This window comes from Bos taurus, chromosome 22 (genome assembly GCF_002263795.3).
Source record: "Bos taurus isolate L1 Dominette 01449 registration number 42190680 breed Hereford chromosome 22, ARS-UCD2.0, whole genome shotgun sequence".
Classification (NCBI taxonomy): Eukaryota; Metazoa; Chordata; class Mammalia; order Artiodactyla; family Bovidae; genus Bos; species Bos taurus.
Genome location: NC_037349.1, coordinates 31,281,392 through 31,303,591, shown reverse-complemented (window position 1 = coordinate 31,303,591; position 22,200 = coordinate 31,281,392). Strand labels below are relative to the sequence as shown.

General features: G+C 38.9%; 1 protein-coding gene and 1 long non-coding RNA gene across 2 annotated transcripts in view; one reads left to right on the top strand and one right to left on the bottom strand.

Annotated features, from left to right (window-relative positions):
* Window positions 1–18,377, bottom strand: part of MDFIC2 (MyoD family inhibitor domain containing 2) — a 117,111-nt gene extending 98,734 nt beyond the window's left edge. Inside the window, exons 1-2 of the mRNA XM_059880040.1 lie at window positions 17,820–18,377; window positions 17,157–17,244 (exon numbers count right to left, since the gene is read on the bottom strand). Coding sequence (XP_059736023.1) covers window positions 17,157–17,244; window positions 17,820–17,900 — 169 coding nt within the window. The 5' untranslated portion in view covers window positions 17,901–18,377. The remainder of the gene's footprint in view (window positions 1–17,156; window positions 17,245–17,819) is intronic.
* LOC104976682 (uncharacterized) overlaps window positions 1–22,200 on the top strand; it is a 692,169-nt gene that overhangs the window by 229,777 nt on the left and 440,192 nt on the right. The gene's annotated exons all lie outside the window — the stretch shown is intronic.

Sequence of the window (22,200 nt, the reverse complement as noted above, 5' to 3'; positions counted from 1 at the left end):
TTCCCTCCCCCCCAACTTTGATGTGATATGTTTTATTTTTCAAGTGTTTGTTTCACAAGGATCAGCAAACAAAGTGAGATTTCCACTTCCCTCCTCCATCAGCAATGTTTTTTATTTGGTTAGCCAACATCAACGGGAAGATATTAAAATGATTAACTCTCTTGTGTCTTAAATGGCTGGATATTATGTGAGCTGAACTCCCAACTTTTATCTCTTAAATGTGAATGTGGCAATATTACAGTGTTGTGCTTCATTCTGAACTATTTAATCATTGCAATCTGTAGATAACTCGGCTTCTGAATCTTTGCATAAACTCATAACTAAGTCCTCTTTCCCACTTAAATCACCATGTCTGTGCTGAAGACAGGTATGTAGAGAATCCAACTAAATGAATTAGAGGTTTAAAGATACATTACCCGCAAGACTTCCCCAAACTTTTCAGTTTCCTTTAGTTTTAATTGTCCTTTTAATGAGTGATGGTGAGGGATTATTGGTTATCTACCTTTAAGTGTACTTGACAGCAGAGTCTGTGATGGAAAAAGCACTGGATTAGGGATCAGCATGTTGAGCTTGAGATCTGGGACTGTTATCTGTGAACATTTTAAAAACTTCTCTGACCTTTACACTCTTCTGTGCATGGCTGTTATGAACATAAAGTGAAGCACTGATATGCAGTATATTATATAGTGTTCCCTGACAGCCAAAGGTAAGGTTTGAGGACTATACAAGTTACTTCTGGTTAGTCCATGTAAAAGGAAATCCCAATAGATATTGTATTCTTTTGAGATTTCAAAGCAAAAAACAAAAAAAGAGGAAATAACCTAAATATCTGAAAGCAAGGAAATGTTGATTATATATTATTACTTCAATAATGGAGCACTGTGTGTATAACCAGGCCACCTGCTAATTCAAAAGATGCAAGAGGCATGGGTTCAATCCTTGGGTCAGGAGGATCCCCTGGAAGAGGAAATGGCAGCCCACTCTACTCTTCTTGCCTGAAGAATCTCACGGACTGAGGAGCCTGGCGGGCTTCAGTCTATGGGGTCACAGAGAGCTGGACATGACGAAGTGACTGAGCGTAGCACAGCACAGCACAGCACACAATGCATACAGCCATTGGCATGATGCTGTAAATGTATATTTATCAACCTGGAAAGGTATTGATGTTCATTTATGAATAAGAAAACACAGTATTAACTATATTATATAATCAGATTTCATTATATTTACCAAATATTGTGTGGTACACATATAAAAGAGAAAAAGAAAGATGTACAGTGGCTACCTCTGGGTGTTAAGATTTGGAGTAATTTTTTTGCCATTTGTGTTTTCTAATTTTCCTGAAATAAACAGATTACTTACGTAAGGACACAGACACACACACATATGCACATTTCAGTTTAAATCCTGAGGATTTCTAGTATCTCTGACAACCACTCTGTCTCTTATGCTTTAACATGTAGTCCATGGCGAAGGTGTTGGGTCTACCACTCTCTTCCTCGTCGGTCTCTGTTTTCATTGTTCCAGCAACCAGTAACTCAATTCAGAAATCATTCTTTCTCATCTGCGGTTGCAACAAGCTTCTAACTAGTCACTCTATTCCACCCTTCACCTCTCTTTCTACCCTTCAGTCTATTTACATTAACGTCCTCAAATCACAAATGTTCTCTAAAGCACAGAGTTTTCTCCCATCTTTAGATCCTGTACCCCTTCCCAACCCCTATCCCAGATGTATTTGATAGCTTCTTTTTGCCCTAGAACTTTCTGTGTATGCTCTTCAGTCTGGCATTAAAAGTCTTTCATGATAGAGCCAGTGTTTATTTCTTCCTGTCACACACATACCCTTGACCCAGCCAAACTTAGCTACTGTTCTCTGAACAACTCAAGACTTCTCTGACTCCACTTTGGACCATCATATTCCATCAGCTTATAATGCTACTTCCTATTAAAACTTTACTTATGATGTATAACCCAACCACATCCCCAGTTTCTCTGAATTCTAGATATGTTCTTTCCTACTTATGAATATCATATCATCTTTGGAATATATTTATATATTCATTTATTTATTCATATCATTTTTTGAGCATCTGCTATGTTTTAGGTGCTATCTGGATTCCCAGTTATAGAAGTAAGAAGTAATACACCTTTGTCCTTGAGCAATTAACAATCTAATACCTAACATTTTTTCTTTATTTTATCTGTTTACTTATGATAGTTTCCTTTTCTACCACCTCTCCCTTATCACACACACACACACACACACACACACACTGGTATATCAATGTACATTGATTGTGAATATGTGGAGTGTTATTTATGTCTCATAATAAAATACTCTGTTACAGTCTTAGAGAAGATAGCCAAGAAGTGTATTGTGTTAGAAAGGCAGAGAGAAGAATGGAATAAAATATTTTGTTCCATAAATATATATATATATATGTTAGATATATGAACATACATATGTAATACATAATTATTTATTTTTTAACCGTGTCACTTTTCCCTCTTCAGAGTTTTCAAAAATGAAATTTGATCTCTAATTAGCATTGTTAACCTGTGGAGTGACGAAAACAAGTTATTTCTCCTAGTTGCTAGGGGACTTCAAGATGAGACTGATGTCCTTAAGAGACTGAAGCAAAACCTACATTCTTCTACTAGAGAGCAAGTCATGAATTGAGTTTAGAACTCAGACTTAGTAATTTGCCCTAGAATCTGGAGACCTGAGAGTAGCTTCTTAATGAATGGTTGTTAGCCTACACAATTTAGAGATTTAATAGTAGAATATTGGAAAGACCAATATGTTCATGACCTATGAATATGCTATGCCTTCCAGTTATTTTTTTTTTTTACTTCCTTAGTGCAGTTTTCCCTCTTCACTAATCATTCATGTTAAGATGGTAACAATAACCCTGTGTACGAGACAGCAAAAGAGACACTGATGTATAGAACAGTCTTATGGACTCTGTTGGAGAGGGAGAAGGTGGGAAGATTTGGGAGAATGGCATTGAAACATGTATAATATCATGTATGAAATGAGTTGCCAGTCCAGGTTCGATGCACGATACTGGATGCTTGGGGCTGGTGCACTGGGACGACCCAGAGGGATGGTATGGGGAGGGAGGAGGGAGAAGGGTTCAGGATGGGGAACACATGTATACCTGTGGCGGATTCATTTCGATATTTGGCAAAACTAATACAATTTGTAAAGTTTAAAAATAAAATAAAATTAAAAAAAAATAAAGAATTTCCCTTGGAGACTTAAGTGAAGTTCCTTACTACTATTAAGTATCTGTGTCTTTTCATGTTATAGTTTTGCTGTTTTTAAAATAAGGCTATCAGTTGTTTTCTTTTTCTTTCCTCGCCCCTTTTTTTGAAGAAAAAAGGCTGGCTAATACATTAAGGAATATTTACACAAAAGGTCTTTTCTTTTAAGGGACATAGGTAAGAAGTGAATATTTTCAGATGAATCTTTCTGGTTTCAAGGGAATTTTTTAGTACAGTTGTTTTAGACCAAATCTGCTATATACATTAAAAATAAAGGAAACCAACCAGCTCTTTTTTAATTTTAAGAGAAATCTGTATCTGTTTAAGGAATTCTGTGTACCCGTTTGGTTTGCTGTATGAGGGATCTGATACTGAAAAACTGCCTCCAAATTGGTTATGCACATTTCACTCTGTTTCAAATACAGCTGAAAAGCTTGCTTTTGTCTGGTCTGAATCCTAATGGCAAACGGGATATGTTGATATTTTATTTCCCCAACTGAATTTTAAGTTCCTTGGGCACAGAAGTCCTGGTATATTATTTGCACAAGTTTGTGCCTTACAGGAAATCAAAACATTTGTTGATTTGGCTTACTTAATTGTATATTATTTTGTAAAACAAATGCCTCTTTTATGGTATGAATCATTTTGTCTTATCAGTCTGCATTTTCATGTAGTGGTCTAAGAAATTAGTTTGAAGACACATACGTAGAGTGGAATCTTGTTTATTTGAAGGTGGGTAGAATATAATTTTTGATAAATTATTTTTTATTGTTCAGAACAGTTTATGTGTAGAAATTTTATATATTTTAGTGAAATTTCCATTCAGAATGTTTTAGTATTTACATAGATCTTTCAGTAACTGTTAGAGAAATTTGGTTTCCTGTCTATAATGCTGAATATTCTAAATATAAGAAAGAAAAAAATGACAAATGAAAGAGCTGAAGTGCAGATTTTCCTCTCCTTTTGTCTATTCTTTGGGATGAGACATCAAGTACCTTTCTTAGCTTCTGCAATGCAGCTGTTTCTTTTCAGATCTAGACTCGTGTGGAAGTTCGGCTCAAAGGGAGAAACTGCCTGATGTCTTATTTAATCCTATGCCTCTAGGAGTTGTTCTCTCTTTTCTGAAGTTATACACTGGCAGAACTACTGTCATTGCCCTTGCTTTTTGCCTTTGCTTCACATTTACTTTTTGACGGGCTTACATAATGGCTAAAATGGTTGAAGTGATTTATGCCTGTAGACTGATGTCTTCATTTGCTTGCTTCACGTTCTGATTTTTTTTTTTTTTTTTTACTAATGGTCTGGTGCACACCTAGTGCAGGTGCATTTTATTAGAGTATATTCCCTCTAAATGCTGGTCCTAAGCTGAAAGAAATGGGCCATAATCATATAAAAATAAAGTATCTCTTTGTGGAATTTATAAGAAATGGAATGTCCTTATTTGTGAGCCATAGAACATAAGGGTCCTTTTTTTTTTTTCTCTCTCTCTGAGATTGCTCTTTATACTAATGTTGATTAAGTGAGTCACACCAACAGCTGTTGTGACAGAGAGGAAAATGAATGAGTCTCCTGCAAATCTCAATTGAAAGGAGTAAATCTCTTGAAGTTTCTAGTTAGCTACAATTTTCTTTTCCTGTTGAGACAGGAAAGATTGGTTCCCAGTCTCTACAGATGGCTTCACTCCTAGTTCATAAAATTGCAATTAATAATGGTGAGCTAAGATCATTCTGGATTTGATGTACTGCTCTATCATCATTGAAAAGGAGTCTTTAAATCTGCTGTTTAACAACTTATAGGGACTTTGCACTGATTAATTCATCTGGTTATAGTCTCATGGCTGACATGGCATCTTCCAGGCCTTCCATTCCATTGGGATCAACATCATCATTTTATAAGAAATGAACTTACTACTTTATAGGCTTAGTTGGAGAGAAATTTCAACCGTCAGCTGTAGGATATGCCACGGGAATTTAATTTGTTGACCTATGAGAACACAGAAGATCTCATCTTTTCCTGAACATTCTCCACATAAAATAAGGTTATCAGAGAATCAAAATGATTCTGACATTTGAACTTTAAGTAAAAGGCCAATACATTTAAAGTAAGTACTGTCCTTCCTGAAATGTTCAGCGTTCCAACAACAGCACATGTCAGGCTCTTAAAAAAATATTATCCCTTATGGAGCAAAGCACTGAAAATGTGATAGTGGGTACCAACCCTTAGAGTGCACTTTATTTGGAAGCCACATAGCATTTGTCCTTCTTCCATTCTGGTGTCAGAGCCCTGAATTTCCTCTGAAGAAGCATCTCTCCCCCATCGTGTATAGCCTTGTGGTGCTGTCAGTCAAAGTACCCTTCCTTGCCTCGCCAGGATGGGGACTCACAGCCACATGTCTTGAGCTTTCTTCCTTGAGATTTGAAGTCTTGAATATGGAGGGAGGAAAGGGCAGGAAAAGTGTGTGACGCTTATGTTTTAGGAGTAAAATCTTGCCATCTGTGTCACCAGAGTTAGATTACTCCCTGCCCACCCTGACCTGAATTTTCCTTGTAGACTGCAGAGCAACTCTCAGACTTCCAATAAATTCCTCTTTTCATTAATTTAGCTAGAAAAGTATCTGTTACTTTCCTCTCAAAAACTATGTGATGATTAATTTTATGTGCCAACTTGGCTGAGCTAAGGAATACCCAGGGAGCTGGTAAAATGCTATTTCTGGGCATGTCCATGTGGTTGTTTGAGGGACTAGATTAGCACTTGAACTGATAGTCTGATTAAAGAGAACATCTTTCAGAGTGAGTTAAGGGCTAAATAGAATGAAAATAAAGAGGGAAAGCAGATTTGCTCTCTCCACTGGAGCTAGGACATGCATTTCCTGCCCTTGGATATCAGCTCTTCTGGTTCTCAGAACTTCTTACTTGCACCAGGGTTTATACCACTGGCTCTCAGAAGTTGAGACTTTAGCCTGGAGCTACACTACTGGCTTTCCTGAGCCTCCTGAGCAGACCATGGGATGACCCAGCCTACATAAGTGTGTAAGCCAGTCCCCCATAATAAATCCTCTATTATCTGTCTACCCATCCATCCATCCATCCATCCATCCATGTTCTACCTATCTATCCATTGATCTATGTTCCATCTGCCCATCTTATTTTTATTTCCTATTGGTTCTGATTCTCTGGAGAACCCTGATTAATACAAACTATGAAAGCCTCATTTTATAGTTGTGATATTTTGAAAGTAGTACATTATCCTTTGGTTTGTTGTTGTTTTTCAGCTAAGTCATGTCCAACTCTTTGTGATCTCCATGGTCTGTAGCATGCCAGGCTCCTCTGTCCTGGAATTCACTCACATTCATGTCCATTGAGTTGGTGATGCCATCCAACCACCTCATCCTCTGCACCTGCTTCTCCCTTTTTGATAGTCCTTTACTTAACTTTCATTTGAGGATAAAATCAGTGGGATATATATTAATACAAGTTAAAATATGTCTCTAGTAGGCATTTCCAGGGTAGACAGTTTATTGGAATCAAAGATGCTGACCAAGGTCTACAAAAGCTTCAAGGCTCCATTCCTGGGCAAACTCCCCATGCTCATCAAATGCCAACCTTCCTTTGGGTCAAGATGCTCCAGCCTCTCTTATTTTCATTCACTTTTTTGGAGCATGACACGTTCTTTCCTGCCTTAGCCCTTCTACTTGAAATGGTATTTCATTTCCTGTATTCTGCCACCAGCAGATACTTTCTCAATCTTCAGGCCTAAAGCAAAATCTCTAGCCAACTTCCCTGTTAGCGTTACTTAAAGTAAACAGCTGATCTCATGTATCCTATTGCCCAATTTATAATCTTCATGGGATGTCACCATTTCACATTTAATGGGACCCACCCAAATCTTCTGATTCCTCCATCTCCAGCCATATTTTCTCGTATTCTTCATGCATCATTATCATCATGAAGTGTCTCAAGCCAGGAGCTAACTTTGCCTCCTTTCTGTTGCCTCACACCAGAGCACCAGCCAGTTCAATTAGTTCTATCTCCAAAATAGATCCTGAATTCTATACTACCTCTTTCACCTTCACAGTTTTAGCCTGTCCCGTTTATCATCTTTTGCTTGGTCAATTTCAGGGTCTTCTGTTTTATTTCTGCATATATTCTTTACCACATCCAGTATAAATAGTTGCTTTTATCCCCTGCTTAGAATCTCCAGTGACTCCTAATTCAGATTAGGGAAAAACATCTAAATTCCTGCCTATGGCCAGCAAATGTTCAACATTATTTATGACTTGAACATGTTTCCCCCCTTCCCTTCCCTTCCTTATTCCCTCCTTCCCTTATTTCCTTTATTCATCCTTCCCTTTCTTCCTTCTCATCCAGTCATTCTGAACCATACTGTCATTACACAGGCTCTTTTCCCTGTTGGAATGCTCTTCCCAGACTTTTGGACAGCTGGCTTCCTCTTGTTATTTAAATTTCAGGTCAATAATCTTTCATTCAAAACTTCTCTGACAGCTGCTTCTGAAAGATAGTTCCCCTCGCCAGTCTCTTTCATATCATCTTGTTTTAACACTTCAAAATAATTACTCTGGAAATGATCTTGTGCTTGTTTACTTCTTTAAGGGCATATTTTCACATCTAATTTCTCCTTTCACCTCTGGTTAAAAACAAAACAACATTCTCTTTGGCTGTTACCTTCTCCTTACTTGTGTTTTGGTTATTAGGTAACACATGTTCACAAGTCCATGAAGACTACAGAAATAAGAGCTAATGATTCTATTTCCTGTGTGCACTTAATAAAAGGAAATCAAGATACACTATTGGTGCACATTAACAATGTAAAATAGACATTCATTTCAGTTCAGTTCAGTTGCTCAGTCGTGTCCGACTCTTTGCGACCCCGTGAATCGCAGCACGCCAGGCCTCCCTGTCCATCACCAACTCCCAGAGTTCACTCAAACTCATATCCATTGGTTGCTTAATTTTAAAGCTAGACACACAAAAAGTAGCCCCTTTAAAAATGAGAATTATCTGAGTGAGAGAATTAGCATGGATTAATATTTAGTCATTATAATAAAGCACTTCAGTTCAGTTCATTTCAGTCGCTCAGTCGTGTCCGACTCTTTGCGACCCCATGAATCACAGCATGCCAGGCCTCCCTGTCCATCACCATCTCCCGGAGTTCACTCAAACTCACATCCATCGAGTCGGTGATGCCATCCAGCCATCTCATCCTCTGTCGTCCCCTTTTCCTCCTGCCCCCAATCCCTCCCAGCATCAGAGTGTTTTCCAGTGAGTCAACTCTTCGCATCAGGTGGCCAAAGTACTGGAGTTTCAGCTTTTGGATCATTCCTTCCAAAGAACACCCAGGGCTGATCTCTTTTAGAATGGACTGGTTGGATGTCCTTGCAGTCCAAGCGACTCTCAAGAGTCTTATCCAACACCACAGTTCAAAAACTACATGAATTCCTTGAGGGAAGAACCTGTGGCATTTTCATTTTTTGGCATCTTTGTTTCTTTGCCTAATATATTATCTGAAAGTTCAAGAGGAGCCTCTTCAAATGCTTGCTGGATTGTATAAAAACACATTTTGGAATTGTCTTAATCCTCATGATCTGAAATTATTTTTGAGCAAATGAAGTGAATTGTCTTCACTTAGAATTAAGGGAAGTTTAGTGAATTTATGAATGTCAGTATATGTAAGATTTATACTTTCTCCATCTCATTTGCAAACAGACCTTAACAGAAATGAGATGGGATTCTTGTGTTATGGACTTCAGGTTTTGGATTATATTGAGAAGGGAATTTGTGGAACATGGCTTTTTTAATTTCTTGTATATTTTCCAATAACTAGAATTATTGGTCTCTAATGTTCATGAACTCTGATTAAATGATAAACACTGTATTCAAGTTGCCAGCTCTTTGCTGACCTGACTTCTCTACATTGATACTAAAGTTTAGGGACATTTTCTTGAAAATATATCTAAATAATGCTTTTTAAATCATCAAAGATTATAGTCATTATGTGACTCTTATAGAAAAGGGTCTATAGTTTGTTCAGAATAACTACAGAACTTTCATGTCTTTTCTTCCTGGCATTTTTGGAAAGTGAAAGCCAAACTTATTCATTGCCCTCCTCCTCCACCCTTGCCATTAAAAAAAATCAAGTATTTTCTATAATATGAACTTTCCCTGTGTGGCACCACCCAATGTAGCAGCTGTGGGACTGAGTCAGCATCAGGTCAGAAGTATAAAACTCTGCCTTATATGTTGAGGACACATTTGTAACTTGGGATAATTTTATTCTTCTATTTATTACACCCATAAAGAGACTGCTTCACTCAACCAATCACGGAGAGCTAGTCTTCTGAAAGATAGTTTTATTTCAATGTTCTTAATTTTACATTTTTGGGTCGAACCTTTGTTTTGACTTTGTATGTGTGTATATACATGTGTGTGTGTGTGTGTGTGTGTGTATATATATATACACACATATAGAGAGAGACTAATATTTATGGAAAACCAGTTTTCAGGAAATTGTAATATATTTTGTTGAGAGATACAAGCTTTTAGGACAGAAGTTACAAACTGGTAGCCCTTGAGCTGAGCTAGACTCACAGAATCTGGTTTATCTGCTCTGCATGGTATTTTCTTATAACTATTGCTGTTCATTGTTATTAGTTAACCTTTAGAATTCAGGCGATGTCATATAGAAATCCAGTTTCTCCTGAAAAATCAGGAGACACTCTAGGAAATTGTGTGCAGTTCAAACACTGGCAATGCTGTGATTTTAAACTGTAAATGGCAACAATTTAAAGGCTCCCATCCCTTCATTTCGCTGTTTCTCTTCCGTATCAAATGATGTAAGGAGCAAGCACTGAAATGGTTACCCAGAATGCTCCCTGGCTTAATGGGGTATTACATGCCATCTTATTCCACCTGTAATTCCACCCCCCCGCCCCAATTTCTATGTTATATCAATTTTTCCTTCATAACATTTTTCACATTTGGGCCTATTTTCTTCTTCTCCTTGTTATGACTTTTATGCCAGTCGTGTGGCCCTCTTGTCTAGGCTGTTGAGTGCGTGGCTGTCTTAGCCATCATCATCCATCTTGCCTTCAACTTTGCTCTGCCTGTCGCATGCCAGTTTGCACTCTAGTTACAGATGTATATGCCCAAATCACAGTTCAGCATATTGGTCCCTGACCTCAGACCTGCCTGCACTGACAACTTAAAAAGCCATCTCCAACTGCTTATACTTGGCACTCAGTCTTTTTGTCCTCCCTTTCTTGTGTTAACCCATACACAGATAACTAGCCAACATGCCCATTTCCCTGGCACCAAAGCGGGCATCGCATCATGCAGCCTCTGATGCTTTTGCTCCCAGCATTAACTCCTTCTCTCCCCCTGTGCAAATAGCTCATGGCCATCTTCAAGACTGGCCTTTCAAGACCATCTTGGCCCACAGTTACACAGCACAGCTCATCTTGCCTGGGTGCATATTTCACAATCATATTTTGTTTTTCTGGTTGTCTTAAAACAGGTTTTCTCTGAGTATGATCCTTGAGCGTGTTACTTCATGTTACTTGCTCTTAAACATTTATATCCTCTCTCCATCTATATCCTGCTGAATTCCTTAAATTGGGAGTCAGGAATTTGATCAATCTAAAATTTGAGGATTTAGGAGTTCAAAGGCTGTAATGATACAAGATTGCCTGGTAGTTTGATAGAACATGAAACTAGATTCAGTTAGTTTTACTCTGAATACATTTTCAGGTTTATTGATGTGTTTCTTAAACACTATTTACCCTAGTTGTTAGTAAAAAGCTCTGGATGTTGCTTCAAGCAACCCTTTGAGATAAGTAGAAACCAAAGAACTTTTTCACCTTTCAGGCCAAAGCAGGACAATTAGGTAAAACTCTTGAGTGAAAGATTGTGTTTCTTTCTTTCCTCCTTTCTTCCTTTTTTTTTTTTATTAAAATGTGCGCTATTATGCTTATGCCTTAATAAACGTAAATCAAATTGGATACACCGAATGAATATTTGAAGATGAAAAGTTAGAGTATCAGTACTTAGGTTGGAAGTGATGATGCTGACTCTTCTTGGTTCCATGCTCACTCCAAGGTCAGGTGCTGTGGTAACTGGTTTATGTAGATAAACCCAGTGAGCATTTGCTCCAACCCTAATCAGGCAGTGCTGTGATTCCCTATATTTTAACCATGGACGGTATTCAGCTGGAGTTGCAGAGGGAGGCAAGAGACACTGTGATAGGAGAAGCAATTAATTTGTTATTCATAAAGAAGGTTTTGAAGAACTTTCAGATCTCTACAGTCATCCCTCCCTATCCATGGGTTCTGAATCTGCAGATACAGAGGGCTGACCCCCACACCATCTGATATGAGACTTGAGTATCTTTGGAGTTGGTATCCACAGCGGGTACTGGATCCAATCCCCTGGGGGATACTGAAGGATTACTTTATTTATTTTTCTTTGTTAAGGGGGAGGGGGTTTTGATAAATTACAAACAGCCCTAAAATATGGCAGAGTAGAAGGACGTGTGCTCATCTTTTCCTGTGAAAACCCCAAAATTGCAAGGAACCGATGCAAGTAACCATCAACAGGAGAATGTTGGGTCCCACCAAAAAAGATACCCACATCCAAGGACAAAGGAGAAGTCCCAGTAGACGATAGGAGGGGCGAAATCGTGTTTAGAATCAAACCCTATACCCACCAGAGATGGTTGGAGAGCTTAAACAAAAACTTGGGCACACGAGGACCCAGGGACCTCACAAGAGACTGAGCCAAACCTGCCCTTGAGTGTTTGAGTGTCTCCTGTAGAGGCATGAGTTAGCAGTGGCCTGCCATGGGGACAGGCACTCAGGCTACAGCAGACCTGGAAGGTGTGGTGTGTGAACCCCACTACAGAGCCACCAAGCAGACAAACTACAAACTGGAGAATAATTATACCAAAGAAGTTCTCACACTGTTCTTAAAGTTCTAGGACCCACAACAGATTTCCCAACCTGGGGAACCAGCAAAGGGACTGAGAACCCCCAGGGAATTTGACTTTGAAGGCCAGTGGGATTTGATTACAGAACTTACGTAGGACTAGGGAAGCTGACCCTTGGAGGGCACAAACAAAATCTTGTGTGCGCCAGGACCCAGGAGAAAGGAGCAGTGACCCCATAAGAGACTGAGCCAGACGTGCCTATGGGTGTCCAGGAGCCTCCGGCAGAGGTGTGGGTCAACAGTGCCTTCCGTGGGGTCAGAGCCACTGAGCACAACAGTCCTGGCATAAGTCCTTTTGGAGGAGGTCACCGTTACCAGCATTACCACTAGCATAGTTTGGCCTCTGGTCAAACTACAGGGAGGGAACACAGCCCCACCCATCAACAGAAAATTGGATTAAATATTTACTGAGTTTGGCCCTGCCCATCAGAGCAAGGCCCAGAGTCCCCCACAGCCAGTCCCTCCTATCGGGAAGCTTCCACAAGCCTCTAAGGAGCCATCAGAGGGCAGATAGAATGGAAACCACAATTACAGAAAACCATCCAAACTGATCATTTGGATCACAGCCTTGTCTAACTCAATGAAACTATGAGCCATGTCGTGTAGGACCACCCAAGACAGACATGTCAAGGTGGAGAGTTCTGATAAAACGTGGTCCCCTGGAGAAGGGAATGGCAAACCACTTTAGTATCTTTGCCTTGAGAACCTCATGAACAGTTTGAAAAAGCAAATAGATATGACACTGAAAGATGAACTCCCCAGGTTGGTAGGTGCCCAATATGCCACTGGAGATCAGTGGAGAAATAGCTCCAGAAAGAGTGAAGAGGCTGAGCCAAAATGAAAACAATGCCCAGCTGTGGATGTGCTGGTGATGGAAGTAAAGTCTGATGCTGTAAAGAACAATACTGCATAGGAACCTGAAATGTTAGGTCCATGAAAATTGGAAGTGGTCAAACAGGAGATGGCAAGAGTGAACATTCACATTTTAGGGATCAGTGAACTAAAATGGACTGGAATGGGTGAATTTAACTCAGGTGACCATTTATCTACTACAGTGGGAAACAATCCCTTAGAAAAAATGGAGTAGCCATGATAGTCAACAAAAGAGTCCAAAGTGCAGAACTTGGGTACAATCTCAAAAACAACAGAATGATCTCTGTTAATTCCCAAGGCAAACCATTCAATATCACAGTAATCCAAGTCTATGCCCCAACCAGTAATGCTGAAGAAGCTGATGTTGAATGGTCCTATGAAGACCTACAAGACCTTCTAGAACTAACATCCAAAAAAGATGTCCTCTTCATTATAGGGGACTGGAATGCAAAAGTAGGAAGTCAAGAAGTAGCTGGAGTAACAGGCAAATTTGGCCTTGGAGTATAGAATGAAGCAGGGCAAAGGCTAATAGAGTTTTACCAAGAGAACGCACTGGTCATAACAAACACCCTCTTCCAACAACACAAGAGAAGACTCTACGCATGGACATCACCAGATGGTCAATTACCAAAATCAGATTGATTATATTCTGTGCAGCCAAAGATGGAGAAGCTCTATATAGTCAGCAAAAACAAGACCAGGAGCTGACTGGGGCTCAGATCATCCTTATTGCCAAAATCAGACTGAAATTGAAGAAAGTGGGGAAAACCACTAGATCATTCAGTTATGACCTAAATCAAATCCCTTATGATTTGATTTATACAGTGGACATGAGAAATGGATTCGAGGGATTAGATCTGATAGACAGAGTGCCTGAAGAACTCTGGACGGAGGTTCGTGCCACTGTACAGGAGGGAGGGATGAAGACCATCCCTGAGGAAAAAAAATGTAAAAGGACAAAATGCTTGTCTGAGGAGTCCTTACAAATAGCTGTGAAAAGAAGAGAAATGAAAGGCAAAGGAGAAAAGGAAAGATATACCCATTTGAATGCAGAGTTCCAAAGAATAGCAAGGAGAGATAAGAAAGCCTTCCTCAGTGATCAGTTCAAAGAAATAGAGGAAAACAATAGAATGGGAAAGACTAGGAAATGGCTACCCACTCCAGTATTCTTGCCTGGGAAATCCCATGGACTGAGGAGCCTGGTGGGCTACAGTCCATGGGGTTGCCAAAGAGTTGGACATGACTTAGAGACTAAACATTAACACAAATTTTTCAGTTTCTGTTATGTGAGTACTGTAAGAAGCTAAATAAATAAAAACATTTTTTTGTGTGATTAAAAAAAAAGATCTAGTTTCTCTGAGCCTCTGTCTTTTAATCTGGAAAATGGACCAATATTACAGCACACCAAATGGTTACAGGGACAAAAGGAAGGAATTTACATGAAATGCTGTGAGAGAATCAATGGCAGGAATGACTGAGGCATGCAAGAAGGACCTCCATGTTTGCTGCCCGTGCTGAACTTTGAACATGGAAAAATAAAGCAACTGAATAGTTGGCTGAGTTGCCAGAAGGAAAGAATAATGCTGAGAACTGGGTTTTTTCTGGACTAAGGAAATCCCACCTGCCCCCAGTAAAGGATAAGTAAGCTCGATAACCGAGTCATGTGTGGAACAGATTTACTCTCCTGTCCAGATCTTCAGTCACCAGCTTGTGTAGCCTTCCTCTCTTCCCCATAACCCCTCTGCCCATTTTCTCCGATCAGACACTATTCTGGTTTCCTCCCAAATCTGTGATCCCCCAAACTGCAAATCTAAGATCCCAGATAAACTGCCTTGTCGCCTCTTTATGGAGGTCCTTCCTGTTGACATTACTATAAAAACAGACAGCACTTACCGTGGTGCTCATCGTTCAAACTATGAACCAGAATCTCAAAAAATGATTATCTGATTTTGAACCATGCTTTAAAGAGGGGATAAAAGACACAAAATAATGGCCTATCTTCCCCATAATTTCACAAGGTAGATATTATACTCCTTGGCTAAGGAATCCGAAGCTCAGAGAGGTTAAGTAAGAGCATAGTCACCAGCTGGCAAACAACTGAGCAGAAAATTTTAAACTTCACCTGCCTGACTTCAGATCCTCTACTATTACCACCGCACCAGTCTATTTCTTTTTAAATAAGCCAACATATAAACTTTTTCTTAACAGTAAATGAAAAGACATTTATGTTCAAAAACTAACTCCTCCTGATCATTCACAATTAATGAAATACAGTAAACATAATTTGAGTGTAGCTTAAACTGTGTCCAAATGGGATAAAACAGGTCACCTGGGAAATTAGATTTTGTAGAATACAATCATTCAATCTTACATTGTACTTAATGGAGACAGTTTTTTAAAAACAAAAATTTTCAGGAAGCAATTGACTGGTCTATCAATTTTGTCATTATTTCTCTATGATACATCTATAGCATGGAGCAGCTGAAGCAAAACAAGATAAACTTCCCTATAAGTAGCAGTAAAGAACTCCTCTGTCTTGGTGGGTTTGGTCTTCCCAACAAAAACACAGAGGAATCTTTAGCCTGAGTTCACTTTTTGTTTTTTACTTCTATTTTTTTTTTTTTTTAAGTTTGTATTTAAAAGATTGTTTAATTAAAAAAAAAAAAAAGGATTTCTTAGCTCTGTGGCTTTTGGAAGGAAATGATTCTGAAAATACTTCATGTCTGTACACACTTTTATCCTGAAATGAAGTCTTCACTAGAGATGAGTGCCAGCTATTAAATTTGATTATGGGGCCCTGGGGCAGAAGGATAATCTTTTTAAAAAAAGTGAACAGTTGAAAAATGACAGTGGTGGTAAAGAGCAATTAAGAATAAGAGTGGATGGGAGATGTATATGTGAGAGTGAAGGTGTTGATTTAAACACTTTAGGAAAGTTTTTGAGCACAAATCATGTCCTGACAAGTGACTTAAACATCTTTTCTTTGAAACACAGTGAAAGGTGGTAGTTAAATTTATATGCTGCGGAGTCACACGGTCTGGGATCAAATCCCAGCTCTGTCACTTCCTAATTTTGTAATTTTAGGTAATTTACTTAAACTCTTTGAGATTCTGTTTTCTCACCTGAATATTAGGAGTAATTAGTGCTTTCTAAGGTTGTTTTGATGATTCAGCATAATCACTAATGCATGTTGTCATTGTGTTTGATGTAATAATGATGATGATGTTTGATGTTATAGAACTTACTTGACATATATATTAAAGTCTCCTGTGACCTTAGAAAACAGTTTTGAGGAATGGCAACTACTTAAGAGCCATCTTTTTACAATTGAATAGATTCAGGAAATGGTGTAAAAGAGACAACTTATCTATTTAAATAAAATTTCAAATCAGTTTCCTTTAAGAAACATTAAAGGTATTCATAAAAAGAAAAGCTTATGAAATAAAGCCTTCTAGTAAATAATCATGAGTTTATACGTGTTTTTGAAAGTGCACAAATTTGTACTCCTCCTAGGAGGACTTATCGATTTGTGTGTGTATTTCAAGCAGGCATCTTACGCACACAGTGCTTGTGGCCGACAGCACTCTCCCCTGGGAAGGTGGCTCTGTAATTGCAGTGAATGACAATTCTATTTGTAGACATGACTTCCTATAGCCTGCACTCCTTTCTGTGATTATTATTTAAAAAATACTTGTCCTCAAATGATTTCATCTTCCTGGATACAAAGGAGAAAATTCCTTAGCACAAGAACCTTATAGTTAACATATATCTGAACTGGAAGTGTATATTCCCCTACCCATAAAATCATCTGAGTGTCCTGCAGCCTAAGAAATACAAAAGGCTTTTCAATACTAAACACCCTCAATCTACCACTTAGGCCAAAAAAAAAGAAACAGAAAATCAGAAGTATTAATATCATTTGAACTGCAGGGCAGTTTTCCCCATTCTGCCCACTCTTTTTTGCTTATAAACAAAAGCACAATATTCACATTGATAGAAATCAACAGTAAGAGAACTTACCTTCTTTCAACCAAGAAATGTTATTTTTGTCATTTTCAAAATGCTTAGCTGTTCTGACTTTTATCTTTTCCAGCTCAGTTTCTGACATCTAAGTGGAAACAGAATTGATGATATAAAAAATTCATTAAGAACCCAAATTTATAACATGGAACCTTATATTTAGAGACGACTGCCATATTATAGGAACATTTTATCTCTGTAGTTTTTCAGCTCCCTGTCTGATGTTAAATTTTATATTTTATCCACGTGTAGTATTTTACAACACTACATGGAAAATGAAACTTTAGAAGATATTTCACTGTCAGCAGTCAAGATTGCTGTAAGCTCTGATTTCTGAATACAAAAGAAAAACAGATGAACAACTAGCCTCCGATTTGTCAAAATCCAAACATTCAGTGCTGTTTCAATGTTTTTCTTAATAGTCTAGAGAAAAGCATGCTTCAGAGAGATACACAAAGATAGAAAGGCTAAGAAACACAGAAGGACCTTTTTAGCAGTGTGGTGGATGAAATGAGAACCCTATGACCTCCGCCAGGCCACATTGAGCTTCCTGAGGTATTGAGACCCAGTAAGCATCCTCAGTGCATTGCACTTGACTTCCTCCCAGACTTGGTCACAGTGAGCTAGGATGCTCCACTTGCATCAGCACCTCTATGTCCTTACCTGTGTGTTCCCAGGGGAGGAGGCCCAAGGCGAGGGATGGGGAAGCAGCGTGGCAATGCTCTGGACAGCCTCCCTTGTCATCTCTCGGTGTCCAGCATTCCTCTGCCCTGCCAGAAGTGAGTGAAGAAGCAAATACACTCCCTCCCTGGGTGGTGCTAGATTTGTATTGCTGCCAGAAGCATCCAACTTGCGGCTGAGAGGTTTTTTTTTTTCTTTTAAGGTAATATAAAGCCTGTGGTTCAAAACAATAAAAACCTTCTCCTGGCTAGCACTTATTTAAAATGACACTCTGCAAAATAGGGTAAAAAGAATGAACTCTTTTCAAATGGATGGGGTTTCTCCAGTCCCCTTCCTTCCACACCCGCCATTCATCACTTATGGTTAATATTAAAAGGTGTAGAAAAAAAGAGATTGAAAAATATATGTAGACTATTTGGGTTAACAGAACAAAGAAGGGAAGCCTCTCTGGGTTTATTTTCTAGATGTTCACCCTGCAGCTGCTGTTTTGAAAGGCAAGTGTTTCTAACATTTTATAGGTTAACAAGAAAACATTTCAAGTTCTTTTGAGAGTCTGCAGATAATCCAAAAAGAATTTGAAATCACATTCCAAAGAGGATTTGTCATTAGATTCTTAGGCAAAGATACTGTTTTCAACAGAAGTTGAACAACAAAAAGCATAACACTTAGGTATGAATGATAATAAATCATCCGACATTCCTAAATGCTTTTTTTTCCATTATGAAAAAAAAAATCATTATTTTTTGACCCTAAGTGGTTTGCTTCCTCCAGTGTCTTTAACCTGGAAACTGTTATCTGATTGTCTTGTGTCCATTTCACCTCTTTTCTCCAACTTCATTTCTTCTATTTTGCTCTCAGTTTCATATGAAAATTGACTGATCAACATAGTTTTTAAAAACAATAAAACTGGGAGCAGAGATAAATTTCAGATTCCTGTAACAGCCAATAAAAACCTTGACTGTTCAGAATCTATAAAATTATTTTCACCCTATAGCTTCAAGTTTTAAGATTTCCCCAGGGTGCCTAACCTTCTTTCCACTTTAACCTAATTGTAGTGCTGCAGTTCCTTGAACTTACCTGCTTCTGTTACTAACATTTCAGAATGTTGCCTCGAAGTCCCATCTTCACCTCCACATTGAAGTCTTCTTAATCTCACTCATCTAGAAATGATCATTCCCTTCTCTTGAGACTTCTGTCATACACATATCCATTGTGGTCTTAGGTAAACTAGCTTTATTTTCCTGATAAGATTATAACCCATAATACTTCCCCCCTCACCACACCCCCACTTCTGACATTATCAGTTCAGTTCAGTTCACTCCTGCCCAAGTCTTTGCAACCCCATGGACTGCAGCATGCCAGGCCTCCCTGTCCATCACCAACTCCCAGGGTTTACTCAAACTCATGTTCATTGAGTTGGTGATGCCATCCAACCATCTCATCCTCTGTTGTCCCCGTCTCCTCCCACCTTCAATTTTTCTCAGCATCAGGGCCTTTTCCAATGAGCCAGTTCTTCACATCAGGTGGCCAAAGTATTGCAGTTTCAGTTTCAACATCTGTCCTTCCAATGAATATTCAGGACTGATTTCCTTAAGGATTGACTGTTTGGATCTCCTTGGAGTCCAAGGGACTCTTAATAGTCTTTTCCAACACCACAGTTCAAAAGCATCAATTCTTCGGCACTCAGCTTTCTTTATAGTCCAACTCTCACATCCATACATGATTACTGGAAAAACCATAGCCTTGACTAGACGGACCTTTGTTGGCAAAGTAATGTCTCTGCTGTTTAGATTGGTCATAACTTGTCTTCCAAGGAGTAAGCATCTTTTAATTTCATGGCTGCAGTCACCATCTGCAGTGATTTTGGAACCCCCCAAAATAAAGTCAGCCACTGTTTCCACTGTTTCCCCACCTATTTGCCATGAAGTGATGGGACCCGATGCCATGATCTTAGTTTTCTGAATGTTGAGCTTTAAGCCAATTTTTTTACTCTCCTCTTTCACTTTCATCAAGAGGCTTTTTAGTTCCTCTTCACTTTCTGCCATAAGGGTGGTGTCATCTGCATGTCTGAGGTTATTGATATTTCTCCCTGCAATCTTGATTCCAGCTTGTGTTTCTTCCAGCCCAGCATTTCTCATGATGTACTCTGCATATAAGTTAAATAAGCAGGGTGACAATATACAGCCTTGACGTACTCCTTTTCCTATTTGGAACCAGTCTGTTGTTCCCTGTCCGGTTCTAAGCCTGCTATTTACCTGGGGCCAAACTATGGTGGAAGTAATGAAGATAATGGCGACCACTTTCAAAAAGTAGCATGCACTGCTACACTCAGTGCCCCCAACCCTGCAGGAGGCCACCACCGACCCACGCCTCTGCTGGAGTTCCTGGACACTCACAGGCAAGTCTGGGTCAGTCTCTTGTGGGGTCACTGCTCCTTTCTCCTAGGTCCTGGGGCACAAGGTTCTGTTTGTGCCCTCCAAGAGTCTATTTCCCAGATCACCTACAGATAAATAATGGTTGGATAAACAAAACCACGATATCAAAAAACAATGGTGTTTTCCTTGTCCCAAAGCGCACTTTATTAAAAGTTCCTTTGGTTGTCTCTTTTCTCTAGTTAAAGTGTTTTATGTCTCTTCATCATAAATTTGGAGACCAAATCTAATGCCCTTAATAGTTTGGGTGTTGACCTTTGGAAAAGCAAATTATCTAAGTTTTAGCTATTAGTGGGGTCAAAAAGATATTTGGTAAATAGCAGTGACAGTGATCTTAAAACAGTGAACAGAAACATCATCTGAGCTAAAGAAATCAAGGTGCAAATGCTGTCCAGATGAGAAGAAATGATCAGGAGAGACTGAGTGAACCCCAAACACTGCTGGTCATATTATTCATCCTGGTTTGTTTTCAGTTGTATTTTAATATTAGACTCTGTGATTATCCATGTTACTCCTCAATGGAAACATTTTTAAGATTCACCGTGGCTTTAGATCTCTGTGAGTTTACAAATCACATAACCTCTTCTGTGCAGTTTCTGAGAGACCCTACTCCTACTTGTATGTCATGATGAATCCTTACTTCACATTCTGTGATTGTCTTTATATAGTTTATGTTCAACTATCCTAGTTTCCAATCATCTATCCCTAGAGAGACACTTAATTCAAATCTTTGCCCACATTTTTACTTTGGAGGTTATGGATTATTCCTGAAGTAAAAGTGAAAGTCACTCAGTTATGTCCAGCTCTTTGTGACCCCATGGACTATATGGTATGTGGAATTCTCCAGGCCACAATACTGGAGTGGGTAGCCAGTCCCTTCTCCAGGGGATTTTCCCAACTCAGAGATTGAACCCAGGTCTCCCACATTGCAGGCAGATTCTTTACCAGCTGAGACACCAGGGAAACCCATGGATTATTCCTGATTGTGATTTATTCTTGGATTATTCTTGATTTATACATATTTTCCTCTTGTTTTACTTTTGCAGTTACTGTGATATAGTTATTTGTATTTGTTAAGTGAGTTGCAAACTTTAAACTCCTTTGTATAAATAGTTCTGAGGAGGGAATTATTAACAAGCTAAAATTCATTTCTCATTTGGAAATACTATCCAATTTTGACTGATATATTTTAATCATGTCCTAACAGTTAAAATGTTTCTCTTGTTCCATTTCATTATTTTTCTCTCCTTAGCCTTTTGTCACCCTCTAACTTCACTTTTGCTCTCTGAATTTGGCTTTTTTTTTTTTTTTTTTTTTGAAGACTGGGTGACATTACTTAAATTTTCTATATGGGATTTTTTTTTTTTTTACTTTGAAGAGTACCATATTTTGAAACCAAACAACTCATTTTTTTCTTGTCTTTGTATTAGCAATAATTTTTAATGCAAACTATAGAGACATTAATGGACTTCCCTAGTGGCTCAGTTGTAAAGAATCCACCTACCAATGCAGGAGATGCAGGTTTGATCCATGAGTCAGGAAGATATTCTGAGGAAGGAAATGGCAACCCATTCCAACATTCTTGTCTCTGTCCCATGGGTAGAGGAGTTTGGCAAGCTACAGTCCATGGGGTCACAAAAGAGCTGGACACAACCTAGCAACTAAACCACAACAAACAATAATATAGACATTAATAAGCGTGATATTTGATTTTTTTTCCACCTATTTCATCAGAAAAGATGATAAAAGTAAGCATCAAGTACTTATTCCTGTTGTTGTTCAGCTAAGTCACGTCTGACCCTTTGCAACCCCATGGACTGCAGCATGCCAGCCTTCTCTGGCCTTCTCTGTCCTTCACTATCTCCCAGAGTTTGCTCAAATTCATGTCCATGGAGTTGGTGATGCTATCTAACCATCTCACCATCTGCCAC